The 14132-nt window shown below is 39.3% G+C and overlaps 1 protein-coding gene across 1 annotated transcript in view; it reads right to left on the bottom strand.

Moving 5' to 3' along the window:
* nfxl1 (nuclear transcription factor, X-box binding-like 1) overlaps nt 1-14132 on the bottom strand; it is a 170011-nt gene that overhangs the window by 24605 nt on the left and 131274 nt on the right. The window contains exon 19 of the mRNA XM_043691569.1: nt 3065-3169. Coding sequence (XP_043547504.1) covers nt 3065-3169 — 105 coding nt within the window. The remainder of the gene's footprint in view (nt 1-3064; nt 3170-14132) is intronic.

Below are 14132 nucleotides of genomic sequence, written 5' to 3'. Positions count from 1 at the left end.
CCACCTTATCTCAGTCCCAACTCCCGGATTCAGCACCGCCCTCTTGACCTGCAATCTTCTTCCCGACCTCTCCGCCCCCACTCCCTCTCCGGCCTATCACCCTCACCTCCTTCCACCTATCGTATTCCCAGCACCCCTTCCCCAAATTCCCTTCCCCCTACCCTTTATCTCAGCCCGCTTGGCACACCAGCCTCATTACTGAAGAAGGGCTTGTGCCCGAAAAGGCGATTCTCCTGCTCCTCGGATGCTGCCTGGCCTACTGTGTTTTTCCAGCACCACATTTTTCAACTCCTCCATGAAAAATGCTCCAGCCACATTTCAAAGACTAAACAACAAAGTCATTTCCAGATTACCCAATTGTGTGGTATATATTAATAACCTGGCGATTTTTAGTCACACTTTGGAGGAACATTTCCAACATTTATCAAAATTGTTCAATCAAACTTCAGGAGGCAGGCTTAGTGGTAAACTTGTCTAAAATTGAATTTGCCAAAGCCCAAGTCACCTTTGTGGGCCATGTTATTGGACATGGACAAATGGCCCCATGGAATGCAAAAACAAAAAAGGTAATTGGGGAGTTTCCCATACCATGAACAAAAAGAGCAGTACTATGATCCCTGGAATTGAGTGAATTTTATCAGAAATTTGTAACACATTTTAACAGTATGGCTGCTCCACTCACTGAATTACTAAAGAAAAGCAAGAAGCTTCATTGCACAGCAGACTGTCAAAAGGCATTTGACAGCCTGAAAGCTGTGTTAATAACTGCCCTCGTGTCAGCCACACCTAATTACCCAAAGCCATTTAAAGTGGCTATCGATGCAAGTGATGTGGTGTCGGTGCTATGGTCTTACAGAACGACAAGATGATAGAAAGAGCTATCGAATATTTCTCCAGGAAGTTGAACATTCGTCAGCAGAAATATTTTACAGTTGAGTAGGAGACTTAGAGCTTGGTGTTGGTGTAACCACATTTCAATGTTTATGTTACCAGTAACGTATCTCAATCAATCATATCCATTGATCATAACCTACTGAAGTTTGTGGAGAAATTTAATGACAAAAATTCCAGCCTGCTTAGATAGAGTTTGTTGTTACAGCCATTCAATTTGAAAATTGTGCATGTGGCAGGACAAGAAAACTTGAATGCCGACACATTGTCGAGACTTGGATGACAAATTTTAGAAGTTTGGTGGCAGGAGTAAGTGGACTGAAATGGACTGTAATAGTGCATGTTTGCATGTTTATAGTCAATGTAATGTATATGTGTGTTGTAGTGTACTAACAGTGTAAAATTAAGGGGTTTTAAAATGAAGCCATCTTTGGATATTTTTTTTTAAAAAGGGGGGGTATGTGATGATGTTGCCCCTTTAGCAGGGTTATTTTGCCCTTGGGTTGTTTAGAGAGGCGTCATAAAGGCAGAGGTTCCGATTTGTCTGGAAATATCTACTTGAAAAGACTCTTAAGTTTTCTTTTAAAAACACTCGTAAATGCAAGAGGCATGGCCAGTTCTCCCAGCTCAGCTTTTAGCAAGCAATCTGTTTGAAGCCATTGGTCAAAGAACACTGGGGGAAAGTTTCCCTCATTCAACAGAGATATTCTGGCTGACTCTCTGACATCCCTCCTGTGAGAACCTGTGTTTGATTTTACCTTTTTTTGCCAAGGGGTATTTATGGGGATGACGCATTTGGAACAGCATCATTAAGTTGCAATAGAGTCGTATGGGTTTTCAGATAGGTTGAGTTTTTCTAAATTCAGTTCTCTTTTGTTTGTGTTTCATTCAGTAATCTGTAAATAAATTGTTTTGTTTAAAACAGAATGGTTTGGCCAGCTGCAGCACTCCTGGAATATCCACTTTCCCCCTGCTTAAAACAACTAGAAAAGTTAGGATCTGGGCTACCTTCTTGAAATGTTTCAAAGGGGTCTGGCCTGGTCCATAACAAATAAAAGATGAGATCTCTGGAACATAAAATCTGAAGAGATTAGGCAAAATGGTTACTGGGAGGGTGTTTCCTCATGATGTTGAATCTAAAGCGAACAGGCACAGGTTCAGAATACAGGATCAGTCATTCAGGGCTGAGAAAATAGGTTTCTTTATTCACAGAGTTCTAAAACTCTGGAATTATCTACCACAATCGGTAATTAATGTTCAGTTGTTGAGTGTATTAAAAATCAGAGATCATTAGATTTTTGGACATTAACAGAATTAAAGTATATGGGTAGAGCGCAGAAAGTTAAAGCAGAGGTAACTATGATTGCAATAAAATAATCAACGCTGAAGCTTTGCTGCCAAAAATGGAGGCTGACTTATACAACAAGTTTAAAATGCATAAAGTGAAGCAGCAACAAGGAATTAAATACTCAAACTTATCTCCATTGGGAAGGACTAAAAAAACTACACCACTTGGTTAGAATATGGCAAAACTGTCTCTACCTGACAGTTCACTATGTGGACTGTTAAGGCTCAAAAAGGCAACTCATCACCATCTACTACATGCAGATGTTGAGCATCTGGAAGACACTGTCTGAGTAGTAGAGGCAGTTTCAATAGAAGCATTCAAAAGGGAGTTAGACTGCTTCTCTTCAGATAACAATGTGCAGGTTACGGAAGAAGACAGAAGAACAGCATTAAGTGAAGTGCTCAGAGGTTCGGCAGAGACATGATATGACGACTGACCATATTACAAACTGTAATAAGTGTGATTCTTTGAATTAGGATGGGTAATAGATACTGGCTTTGCCAATGAATACCTCCATATCGTACGAATAAATAAAAAATAATACAGAGATGTTGTTGTTTTTGTATCAGTTTATCATTGTAGCTGTCATCTAAGAATAAAGATAAATCATGATTCTATTCTTGGAGTGACTGATCGTCCTTATACAACTCTGACAATTACATATTACTTTCAAACTAATTAAGATGATATGGCAAATTTTCAAGGTTATGGGGTGAAGTAACTAAAATATTTAGACTGCACCTTGAATGACTTACATCTAGGCAAAGTATAAAGAAGGAAATGTTATAGGTACAAAAATCTCAATATATTATAATTAAAAGATACCTTTTTAATCCGCTTACAGGGACACTTCATCTTCACTTTCTGGTTGCAGCTTTGTGGACAGTCACCAGGATGGCAAATTGCTTTGCATCGATGCCCACATGACAACTGGTAAAAATGAAGGAGATGAAAAGAAAGCATATTGAAGTCTATTCAAAAGAGACATTGTGCAAGATGGAAACTTTTAAAAGGAGGCTTAAATTTGCTTTAAAAAGTGTTTCATATTGAGTTAACCTGATAATATGTGAAGTAATAATAACATCTAACATTGTTGCCAACCTTATGGTGCTATTTTGCTTTCCTTATTCTTGCAGGTATTCTTTGAAATACTAATTGCACTCTCCCAGTAGTTCACAGAATTCATCCAGCAAGTAGCTGAGCCACATCATCCCACAAATGCCAAACTGACCAGTGAGTGGTGAATTAAAATGTTTCAGTAGACATTGTTATAGTTCTTACGACAGACAATAGCTTGTCTGTTAACTAATATTCCTGAACTATTACCCTTGCTAGAAATGGACTATATCAATGTTTTGCAAGAAATTAAATAGGCTCAGCTGCAATGCCCCTTATGATTTAAAAGCCTGCTGAAACAAAGTTCAGGAATGTACTGGAGTTAAAGCCACTTTGGAGAGGCATCGCAGGACCACAAGTATGTTTGGAACTGTAACTTTTAATGAGTTCAAGAGAATGGAAGGCTATTGGGGTTACCAAGAAAGAGAAATTTACAAGAAAACAAAACCATTGGCAATTTACACCCCAACCTCTGCAATCCCACCAAATGCTGACATAATATAACTACTTCACAGACACCAAGCACTTTCCTGTACTTTAAGTAGAGCTCTTCCCTGTGAATTTCAAGTGCTTGCAAACTAATCAATTAAGGCAAAGTGGCTTTTCCAGATGCTATCTTGACCCAATATTCCCACACATGCAGTCTAGCAGCAGCCATTAGACAACAATCAGGGGGAAGAAAGCCGGAGGATTTTTGCCAAGTCAAACTGTCCACTGCCCGAGCTTTGTGAAGGTTACTGATTATATTTGCAATGTTCTGATTTCTAAACTACTCATTCAAACAACAGAAAAGACCAAATACATCTGATAAAAGTGTAACTTGCAGAAAGGTCATAGTTAGGTTTTTAAATGCCAGGAACCAGGCCCAGAAAATTTGAGCTAAAATAGTTGCACAGACTTACAATTAACCTTTTTCAGGATAACAAAAAATAATGTGTCACTAACAACAACTAATTTACCAATGCTCTTTGGGAAGGAAATCTACTATCTATTCCTAGACTGACCTGTACATCACTTCAAAGGATAATTAAAAATTAAAGGCCGAAGTAGCCCATCAGTCCATCATATTGAATTAAATTATTTGGGCAATTGTATTAAGCAAATTCAAAAAGTCTATGATCAGTTTCTCAAGAAGAACTAATAATTGGTAACCTTTGCCAATCAAAGCCAACATCTCAAGATTAATTTGAAGGTACTGCATCTGACATCAACTGGAACAGGAAGTCGACACCCACACAATTTGCCAGCAAATGCACAGTTCTTCCCACTATTGGTATCATCATTTTGTGATCACCATCCACTAAATACTCGCCATTGATGTTTTGCTGCTCAATCACTGACCCACTGTATCCCATTTCCCAACAGACTCCTGACAACTTGCTGTCTCCCACCTGTTGCTATGCTCCAAACTCTCATCACCTTCCTCACTTGCCACTTGCCATCCCACTCCTGACTCTTCACCTTCTCGCCACTTTCTAGATCATGAAGAATGCTGCAACAGTTCAAGAGAGCTGTAGAGTGAGCAGGATTGTGAGCAAATCAGAATGGGGTCATGAATGGAGCTGCATGTAGCTGGAGTGGGGCAACAATCAGGACGTAGAGAAAACAATATTACTCTTGGGTTGAGTTTGATCTGTGCCACCTCTGATGCAGATATCTGCCTGTTATCACAGGCTCTGCAAATGCATGTGCAGTGAGAAAGTCCTCTATAACTGTAATACTAACAAGCACAGCCATTTTAAAAAGATACCTCTGGCAAAACGCTATTACAATTTACATTGATCTGAGTTAGGTATTTACTCAACTTCAAAATTAAAATCTTGCTATTATAGATAACATGCAAATAGGAATTACTGCACTTTTCATTAAAAAAATGAGTTATATCAATATCTGCAATAATTATGTGCACTCTTTAACCAAACCATTTGTGGATGTCATTTATTGTGGAGATAGATGCAGTGCTACACCGATGCAAACTATATTACTTCTCAATCCTACTGAAATGAAGAAAAATTACTCTATGGACTCTTCACTTAAACTGTTACCTGGACGCAGTGCACCTGCTGGTCAGTAAGTCTTAAAATAGCAAACAAAATCATTTGTATGTCACAGAAGCATATTAACATATTAAAAGATACCCACTAACCATTAAGCCAGGTCCCTGGAAAGTGTGTGACCTTCATGAGATTGGCAGGAATGGAAATATAAATCTCGTCCTGCCACTCTCAAAGGCCTAATACCTATTTTGGTCTCTTGCTTTTCAACTATCTCAGTATTTATGCAAGTTGCTGAAATGTGAAGGATCACGTAGTGCTGTTTCGTTCACTAAGTATAACATACTTTTACCGTATCATGCCATAATCTTCTTCATGCAGGACTTAACTTGCTGGGCTTGGATCAATCTCCACATTGTGGGCTTGCATAGTTTTCATTGCACTGATTTTGTTTTAAATATAGCCTCCTATATTGTTGTACAAACTATTCTACATTTCATGCACATAACCACAAAAAGAGCCAGAAAATGAACAAATAATAAAACTAGATCATAAAAGATGGCCAGAAAGATTGGTAAGTAACAAATTTAGGAAGATATGAAGGTAAAAACAAGAGGGTTGACAGTGGTAAAGTGAGCTAAAAATAAATTTCAGGATTTACTGTATTTCTATTGTTGACAGTCCTTGCCAAAAGATGGCTTTACTCTTAAAAGGATTTTAGTCCACTGCATTTTCAGCTGAATTGTCAGTTAAAAACGTGTGGCAAGTTCATAAGTTTTTAAAAGTGTTCTGAAAAGAATTACTGGATCAGAATAATTAATCCTGCTTTCTTTCCACAGATGCTACCAGACCTGCTAAATTTTTCCAGCAATTTCCTTTTCTGTTTCTGATTTCCAGCATCCACAGTTCTTTGGTTTTTACTGTTTATAAGTGTATACACTTTCTATACACAATCTCTTTGCAGCCTGTTGTGCCAATTTTAATTACTTTAGCATAAATAAACTCATTATTGCATATTCATATAATGGAATGGTTGAATATAAGACAGAACTTCATTTTGCTTATATTCATTACTAGATATAAACTTTTCCAGCATTCAAAACCAAAATAAAGATATCAGATTGACCACAATATGAAGGATAAATAACTTCATCACAACTATTGGCTTTCAGGACTAAGCAACAATGAATGAACACTGAATAAACACACAGGTAAGAATGATGAAAGGTTTGGAAGTGTTGGTGCTTCCAATTCTTCATTGCTCTTACTTTTCATTCAGGAGATATGGGTGTCACTGGCTTGGCTTGCATTTATTGGCCATCACTAACCAGCTTTAACATAGTAGCTTGTCACAATTTCAAAAGGCAATGAAGAGCTAAGCAGATTCCTGTGGGTCTGGAGTCACATAGGCTTATGGGAGTCACATGCTAGTGAGCACACAAATAGGAAAACTGAGCAATTGAACATGTGGCTAGAAAGCTGGTGTAGGTACATGGGATCAAATTTCAAAAGCACTGGGACTGGTTCTGGGGAAATTTGAATGACCTGCCACTGAGCAAGACTGGATATCTTTGCAGGGAGATTTACTAGTGCTGTTGGGAAAGCAATTAAACTGGGAAATGGGAATCTTAACAAATGACTGAAAGACAGAGGAAGCAGAGATTTAAAAATGTGACAATATTTAAAGTTAAGTATTAAAACACGAGGAGTAAGGTGAATAAAGGTTAAGAGCTGCGGGCACAGATAAATATATGGCAGTATCATATCTTAGCTGTAACAGAAAAGAGAGACAAGGATAACAGTTCAACATTGCTGGATATAAAGATTTTAACAAAGATAAATAAGTGAATTTAAAAAGTTGAGTTATAGCTCTATTAGTCAAAGAATTAATCACAGCTGTGCAAACGGATAATACATTAGATGAAGCATCAAATGACAGGCAGCCACCCTGGCAGGCATGCACGACAGCTCCTGAGTGGTGGGAGAGATTTAGAGGAGAAACAGTGCAGGTAAATTTCTGATATCAAAAATAATAAGGCAACAATATTTCAGGGATTCAATTAACTAAATATCAACTGGGATATCAACAGTAGTATTGACACAGAGTGAAAAATATTTTGAACTGCATTCAGTGATATGGGTGTCACAGGCTGGCACTGTTTTTATTGCCAATCACTAACTACCTTTAACTTTGTGGCTTTTTAGGGCAATTTCAAAAGCCGACATGCATCAAGCCCAATGAAAGGGGATGCAATTCTAGACTTAGTCTTAGGAAATTAAACTGAGCTGTTGGATGCAGTAGCAGTGGGTGATCATTTTGGAGATAGTGACCATAATATAGTTAGATTTAGCATCATTATGGAAAAGGATAATGTAGTATAGGAGGAGAAATTCTCAAGTGAGAGAAGGTAAACTTTACAAAGTAGACTGGATACAGCCAACTGAAGGAATATCAGTGGTATATCAGTGGGAGAGATTCAAAAGCAAGATTCTATGGGTACAATGTAGACATGCCTTCAGAGTTCCTTGGTTATCCAGGATAAGATAAAACAGAAATATAGAACTTACAGTAATCTCATGAGAAGTAATACTTTAGGAACAAACACAATGCTAGAGAAACTCAGGTCTGGCAATATCTGTGGAGAGAGAGTTAATGTTTCAAGTCCAGTACAACGTCTTCATTTTGAGTCTGACAGGATTGTTCTTCAAAACTATTAATTCTTTCCCTTCACAGGTGTTGCCAGACTTGCCCAGTCACTTCAATATTTTCTGCGTTTCTTTTATATTTCTAGCAATCCATTAGGATTCTTAGAGAAGTACAGGAAGTACAGAGATGAAGTGAAAAAGGGAATTTGGAAAGCATAAACGTCAGTCAGAAAATTCAGGAAAATCTAAAGATGTTTTATCACTGCATTAAGATCAAGATGATGATTGAGGAAAGGTAACAGGTAGTTCTCCTATAACAATGTAGTTGCCTTCCGCTTAATAGAAAATCGCTTAATAGAAATAATAGGGCCTATGGGAAAAGTGGGGTTAGGGGACAGACCAGCAAAAAAAAAGTCACTCATGATCACTCAAAAATCACCCAAAAGTCTAACACAAAGTACAGCAGTCTGCATGAAGGTTAAAACCATATTTGTTCACAAAACAAAAAAAAAAAATTGACAGTGCATTTAACACTGCTCTGTTGGCAGCTGACATTGGTACATGCACAGCAAGGCACAAAGACCAGCACACGTGCAGAACTTGGAGACTTTGTCGCAGTCACTGGAGCATCGGCAAACCAACGCCACGCATTCGCAGAATGGCATGGATATTGGCACACACACAGAACAAAACTGGACTAATGCTATTGCCAACAGAGGTAAGCATTCTCGAAAATATCGTTCGCTAATTCTTCAGCGACATTATAGCGAAATCATGCTTTTGAAACGTACATTATCCCAGAACTACTTGTACATTGATGCAAAGAATATAGATAGAGTCTAAATGAACATTTTGCCTGTCTTCACAAAGGAGAGGAATGCAGACATTCAAGTTAAAGAGGAGTGTGAAATATTAGATAAAATAAGCATTATGAGAAGATAACTACCGGACTGGCTGATTTCCTTGAAGGTATATAAATCACCAGGGCTGGATGAATTATCCGTTTATGCTGACCAAAACTAAAAAATTAACCAAAACTAAAATTTTAGTCTCAGAATTAAAAGGAAAGTTTAAAATTATCTAGAAAGCGAATGTTTGAAAGCACATATTTATTAAAAGGTGACATATGTAGACAGCTAATACTAACCATGCATTTTGTGTGAATATTTCATTTTTGTCCAAATATGTTAAAAAAGATTTAAACCTTGCAAAGATTTAAGTATCAGGATTTGACAATGTTCCTGGTTGTTTAGGAGATATGCTCAAATATATAATGAGTGACTTTAAAACAAATCATATTCTTTAATAAAAAGGAAAATCCCTTTGTATCCAAGTTTGATCTTTCATTTATAATGCTGACTAGTTTTGCTATGACATCACACGTTGTTTCTTGACAAAGGAGACAAGCAATTTGCTCAACCTGCCAGGATTGCTTGGTGAAATGTTTCACTACCCAGTTTCACTCTCCCTACTGCAGGCACGTCTTGGATTATTGCCTGTGCATTGTACATCCAAGCCAAGAAAGAGGGGGGAATCAACAAACTTGAGCCACATTGCAGATATTTTCAGCATATTTTGAAATCATGCAAAAAAATGTTTACAAAAGAATGAACCAATTATTTTATGGTTTATGTTATGTTAAGGCCCAACTTGAGACATTATGATTAATATTTGTAAATATAGCACAGCATTAAAACTAGAATCTTTGCAAACCAAGTACCTAAACCAAATCACCACCCATACACTTCATCATATTCAATGAAAGGTCAGTGATAAGCTTATTCTGAATAATACTTTTACAAAATTACATGATAGCATTTTTGAGGTTAATATATCCGTAATCAGCTATTTTAAATTTCTGAAAATCACAGAGAAAAGGAACACAAGTTCTTGGACACGTGTTTTCACACCCACTTCAAGGCAGCAAAAGCTTATAGTGGGGATAAATCCAGCACTTTCTAGCCAAACAATCTTCCGGAGTTTGTTAAACTTATTGTTTTTCTTTTATAGGCAAAACACAGATAGCAATGTAGTTTGTTGGCCATCCTTAAACATCCTTGAGAAGGTAGTGAGCCATTTTTGAACTGGTGCATGGCCATGCGATGTGGATATACCAGATGTGTTAAGACAAGAGCTCTAGCATTTTGGCTCAGCAATGAAGAAAGTGTGTCAATATAGTTCCAAGTCAGCATTGTACATGGATTGAAGTGGAACTTGTAGGTGGAACTTGTAGGTGGCACTTGTTAGCCCGATCCTTCCAAGTGATAGAAGTTGTGAATTTCGGAGATGTTGACAAAGGAGCTTTGGTGAGTTATCATAGTGAATCTTATATTGTTTGTAGTATCTTCAGTTGTCTCTGTGTGAGGGAGTGAAGATAAGGTAATCGATGGGTACTAATCAAGTAGGCTACTTTTCGCTGAACAGTGAATGTTGAATATTGAATTTTACTGGAGTTGCAGTGATAAGGCAAATAGAAAGTATTCCATCACAATCCTGAGCTGGGCCTTACAGAAGGTTGACAGGCTCTGGTAAGTGAGGAGGCAAGTCATTCACCACAGACTCTGCTTCCTAGGAGCTGCTCTCCTAGCCAGAGTTATCCTTTCCCATTGAGTGTTGAATCATCATCAAAAGTTCTCTTTTGATGGCATGCAGGTTCTTCCCACTGTGTATCTCTGTTGTGGAGTTCTGATTGAATAATTCAACAGTGCTCTCTCGAGCCAGTGTTGATACCGTCTGTACCATTCAGGAGAATCTTGCCACCTTCAGATCCTACCAATAATGGATCTCTTTTGTTGCCTTGAAAATATGCACACATGCATGGTGCATATTTCTCTTCAATGCTGAAACATAAGTAACTTGCAGACACCATGCTCAAGCCAACATCAACATTATCCTGGAGGGATCTTGTTATTCAAGTGGGAGGACAAAGAACCAAGACGAGTGCCTAAGACACAGGCAGATCAAATAAAGGATCCATGACAATTTTCATCAGCTGTGATGAATGAGACCAGTTATCAGAATGCCTGGTCCAGATTGCCCAATTGGGGCTCTACTTAGGGATACACAAGAAAGACCCTTCAAATGAGAGCCAAAGGAAGTGCTTTAAAAAAAAACTAGTAATATTAACACAAAGATGATGCTAGACAATGACCAAAATAGCGGCCCATCAATGGTGTCGAGATCTTCAATCAACAAGAGCTGCAACTGAGACAGAATGATGAGTGCAATTGAAATAGATAGAGAGAGCTGCTCAAGCCAACAATCTACACCATCTGTGCTTGCCAAAAACTAATGACTTCACTGAAAGAGAGCCTGCAAAATTAAGATAGGCCATTGCAAGGCTAAGATAGACTCTACAGGACTAAGATAGGACTCAAGTCATCTGTAGAACCAGAAACAACATTGAATCTCATTTTGATCCAGTCATGATTTTTTTTTGGATTACATTAGTGTGGAAACAGGCCCTTCGGCCCAACAAGTCCACACCAACCCGCCAAAGCGCAACCCACCCATACCCCTACATTTACCCCTTACCTAACACTACGGGCAATTTAGTATGGCCAATTCACCTTACCTGCACATCTTTGGACTGTGGGAGGAAACCGGAGCACCCGGAGGAAACCAACGGAGACACGGGGAGAACGTGCAAACTCCACACAGTCAGTCGCCTGAGGCGGGAATTGAACCCGGGTCTCTGGCGCTGTGAGGCAACAGTGCTAATCACTGTGCCACCGTGCCGCCCACAAAATCTGCAAAGAAGAATGATAATGATGACAGCCACCTACCTTGCTGTCAAAATCAAGTTTCTAATTAATGATGACACTCGGTGTTGAATATAAGGATTCACAACTCCAACAGAAACGTTAGATTTTCTCTTGTTGGAGAAGGTCATTGCCAGACATTTCCGGTGCAAATCTACTATTGATCATCAGAAACCTATCTAGTTCATTTATGTCCTTTAAGGAAGAAAACTGTTGTCCTTAACTGATCTGACCTACATGTGACTCCAGACCCACAACAATCTTAAATGCTCTCTGGGTAATTAGGGATGGGCAATAAATGCTGGTTTGGCCAGCAACACCCTCATCCTGTGAATAAACAAAAAAGTTACTTCCACTTATCAGCCAAAGCCTAGGTGTTGCCCAGATCTTGTTACCAGCGGGTGTGAAATGCTTCTTTATTTGAGCAATTGCAAATTGAATGCAACCCTGTGCAGTGAACATCCCTATCTCCGGCCTTATTACGGAAAATATTATTGGGCTTATCACACTGCCTCGAGGAATTCCTAGAGCAATTTCGTGGGGCTGAGACAACCGGCCTTCGAAAGCAACCAACCAATGTCCTTTGTGCTATGTACTTGCAGATGGACTCACTACGGAGTATCACTATGAAGCTAGGAATGTCATGGATAGCATGTTTAGTAAGTTAGTCACACCATGACTAAGGGTTACACAGACAGAAGAGCTGGGTGACGAACAGGAAGACTTGTAAGGTTGGGCGGGCAGTGTAGGAGACCCCTGTGGTCATTTCCCTATCAAACAAGCATCCAGTTTAGATACCTTTATTTTGGGATGCGGGGTAGGATGGCCTCTCAAATGAAAGCAACAGCAGCAGTCAGGTCCGTTGCAGCATGACTGGCACTGTTGAACAGCAGGGAGGGTCCAAGTGCAGGTGACCATTGGTGATAGGGGACTCTATAGTTAGGGGCACACTTAGGAGTTTGTCGTTGTAAGTGAGACGTGAGGATGGTGTTACCTCCCTGCTGCCAGGGTCAAGGATATATTGAAGCGTGAACAGGACATTTTGAAAGGGGAGTGTGAGCAGGAGAGGACATGGTACTGGTGCTAATAACATTGGTAGAGAGAGAAGGAGAGGAGATTCTGCAAAGGGAATTTAAGGAGTTAGGTAAGGAGTTGAAAAGCAGGACCTTTTGGGTTGTAATCTTAGGATTACTCCCTGTGCCACGTGCTAGTGAGGCAGAAAATAGGAAGATAATACAGTTGAGTGTGTGGCTGAACAGCAATTGTAGGAGGGAAGGTTTCAGATACCTGGATCATGGAGGCGCACCAATATCCTTACCGGGAAACTTGCTAGTACCACTCTGGAGGGTTTAAACTGGGGTGAAAACCAGCACAGAAGTCAGCATGTGGAGTGTTTTAAAAGAAGAGGGACTAAATCCAGCAAGTCTAGTCAGAAGAATAGGAAGACCGAGTTAATGAACATGATGGGACTAGCAGTCTGAAGTATATTTATTTTAAGGCAAGGAGTAACACAGCAAAGGCAGATGAGTTTACAGTCTGGATTAGTAGATGGGATGACAATGTGGAAGCCATTGCTGAAACTTGGTTGAGAGAAGGGCAGGTCTGGCAGCTCAACATTCCAAGGTTTAGATGTTTCAGGTGTAACAGAGGGGGATTGTGAAAGGGATGCAGGAGATGCATTATTGATTAAGGAGAATGTCACAACTGTACTAAGTGAGGACATCATACAGGGCTCATCCAGCAAGACAGTATGGGTAAAACTTAGAAATAAGAAAACGTATAGTCATGATGATGATGTACAGGTCCCAATAACCAGTGAGAATTAAAGTAACAGATGTGTAGGCAGATCATGGAAAAGATGCAAAAACAATATAGTGTTTTTGTGGTAATGGGTAATTTTAACTTCCCCAATATTGACTGGAATTCCCTTAGTGCCAGAACTTAGATGGAATAGAATAGTTAGGTGTTTCCAGGAGGGATTCTTGAAACAATACGTACATTGTCCAACTTGGCCAGGTCTTTGAAGTTTCAGTGAGGGACCATTTTGGGAACAGTGATCATAATTTCATACCTTTAACATAATTATAGAAAAGGATATGACTGTTCCAATGGTGAAATGTGAAATTGGGGAAAGGCTAATTATCGAGGAGAAAGTGAGGACTGCAAATGCTGGAGATCAGAGCTGAAAATGTGTTGCTGGAAAAGCGCAGCAGGTCAGGCAGCATCTAAGGAGCAGCAGAATCGACGTTTCGGGCATGAGCCCTTCTTCAGGAATGAGGAAAGTGTGCCAAGCAGGCTAAGATAAAAGGTAGGGAGGAGGGACTTGGGGGAGGGGCTTTGGAAATGCAATAGGTGGAGGGAGGTCAAGGTGAGGGT

This window comes from Chiloscyllium plagiosum, chromosome 1 (genome assembly GCF_004010195.1).
Source record: "Chiloscyllium plagiosum isolate BGI_BamShark_2017 chromosome 1, ASM401019v2, whole genome shotgun sequence".
Classification (NCBI taxonomy): Eukaryota; Metazoa; Chordata; class Chondrichthyes; order Orectolobiformes; family Hemiscylliidae; genus Chiloscyllium; species Chiloscyllium plagiosum.
The sequence above is the reverse complement of the archived record's forward strand: the minus strand, read 5'-3'. Positions and strand labels throughout refer to the sequence as shown.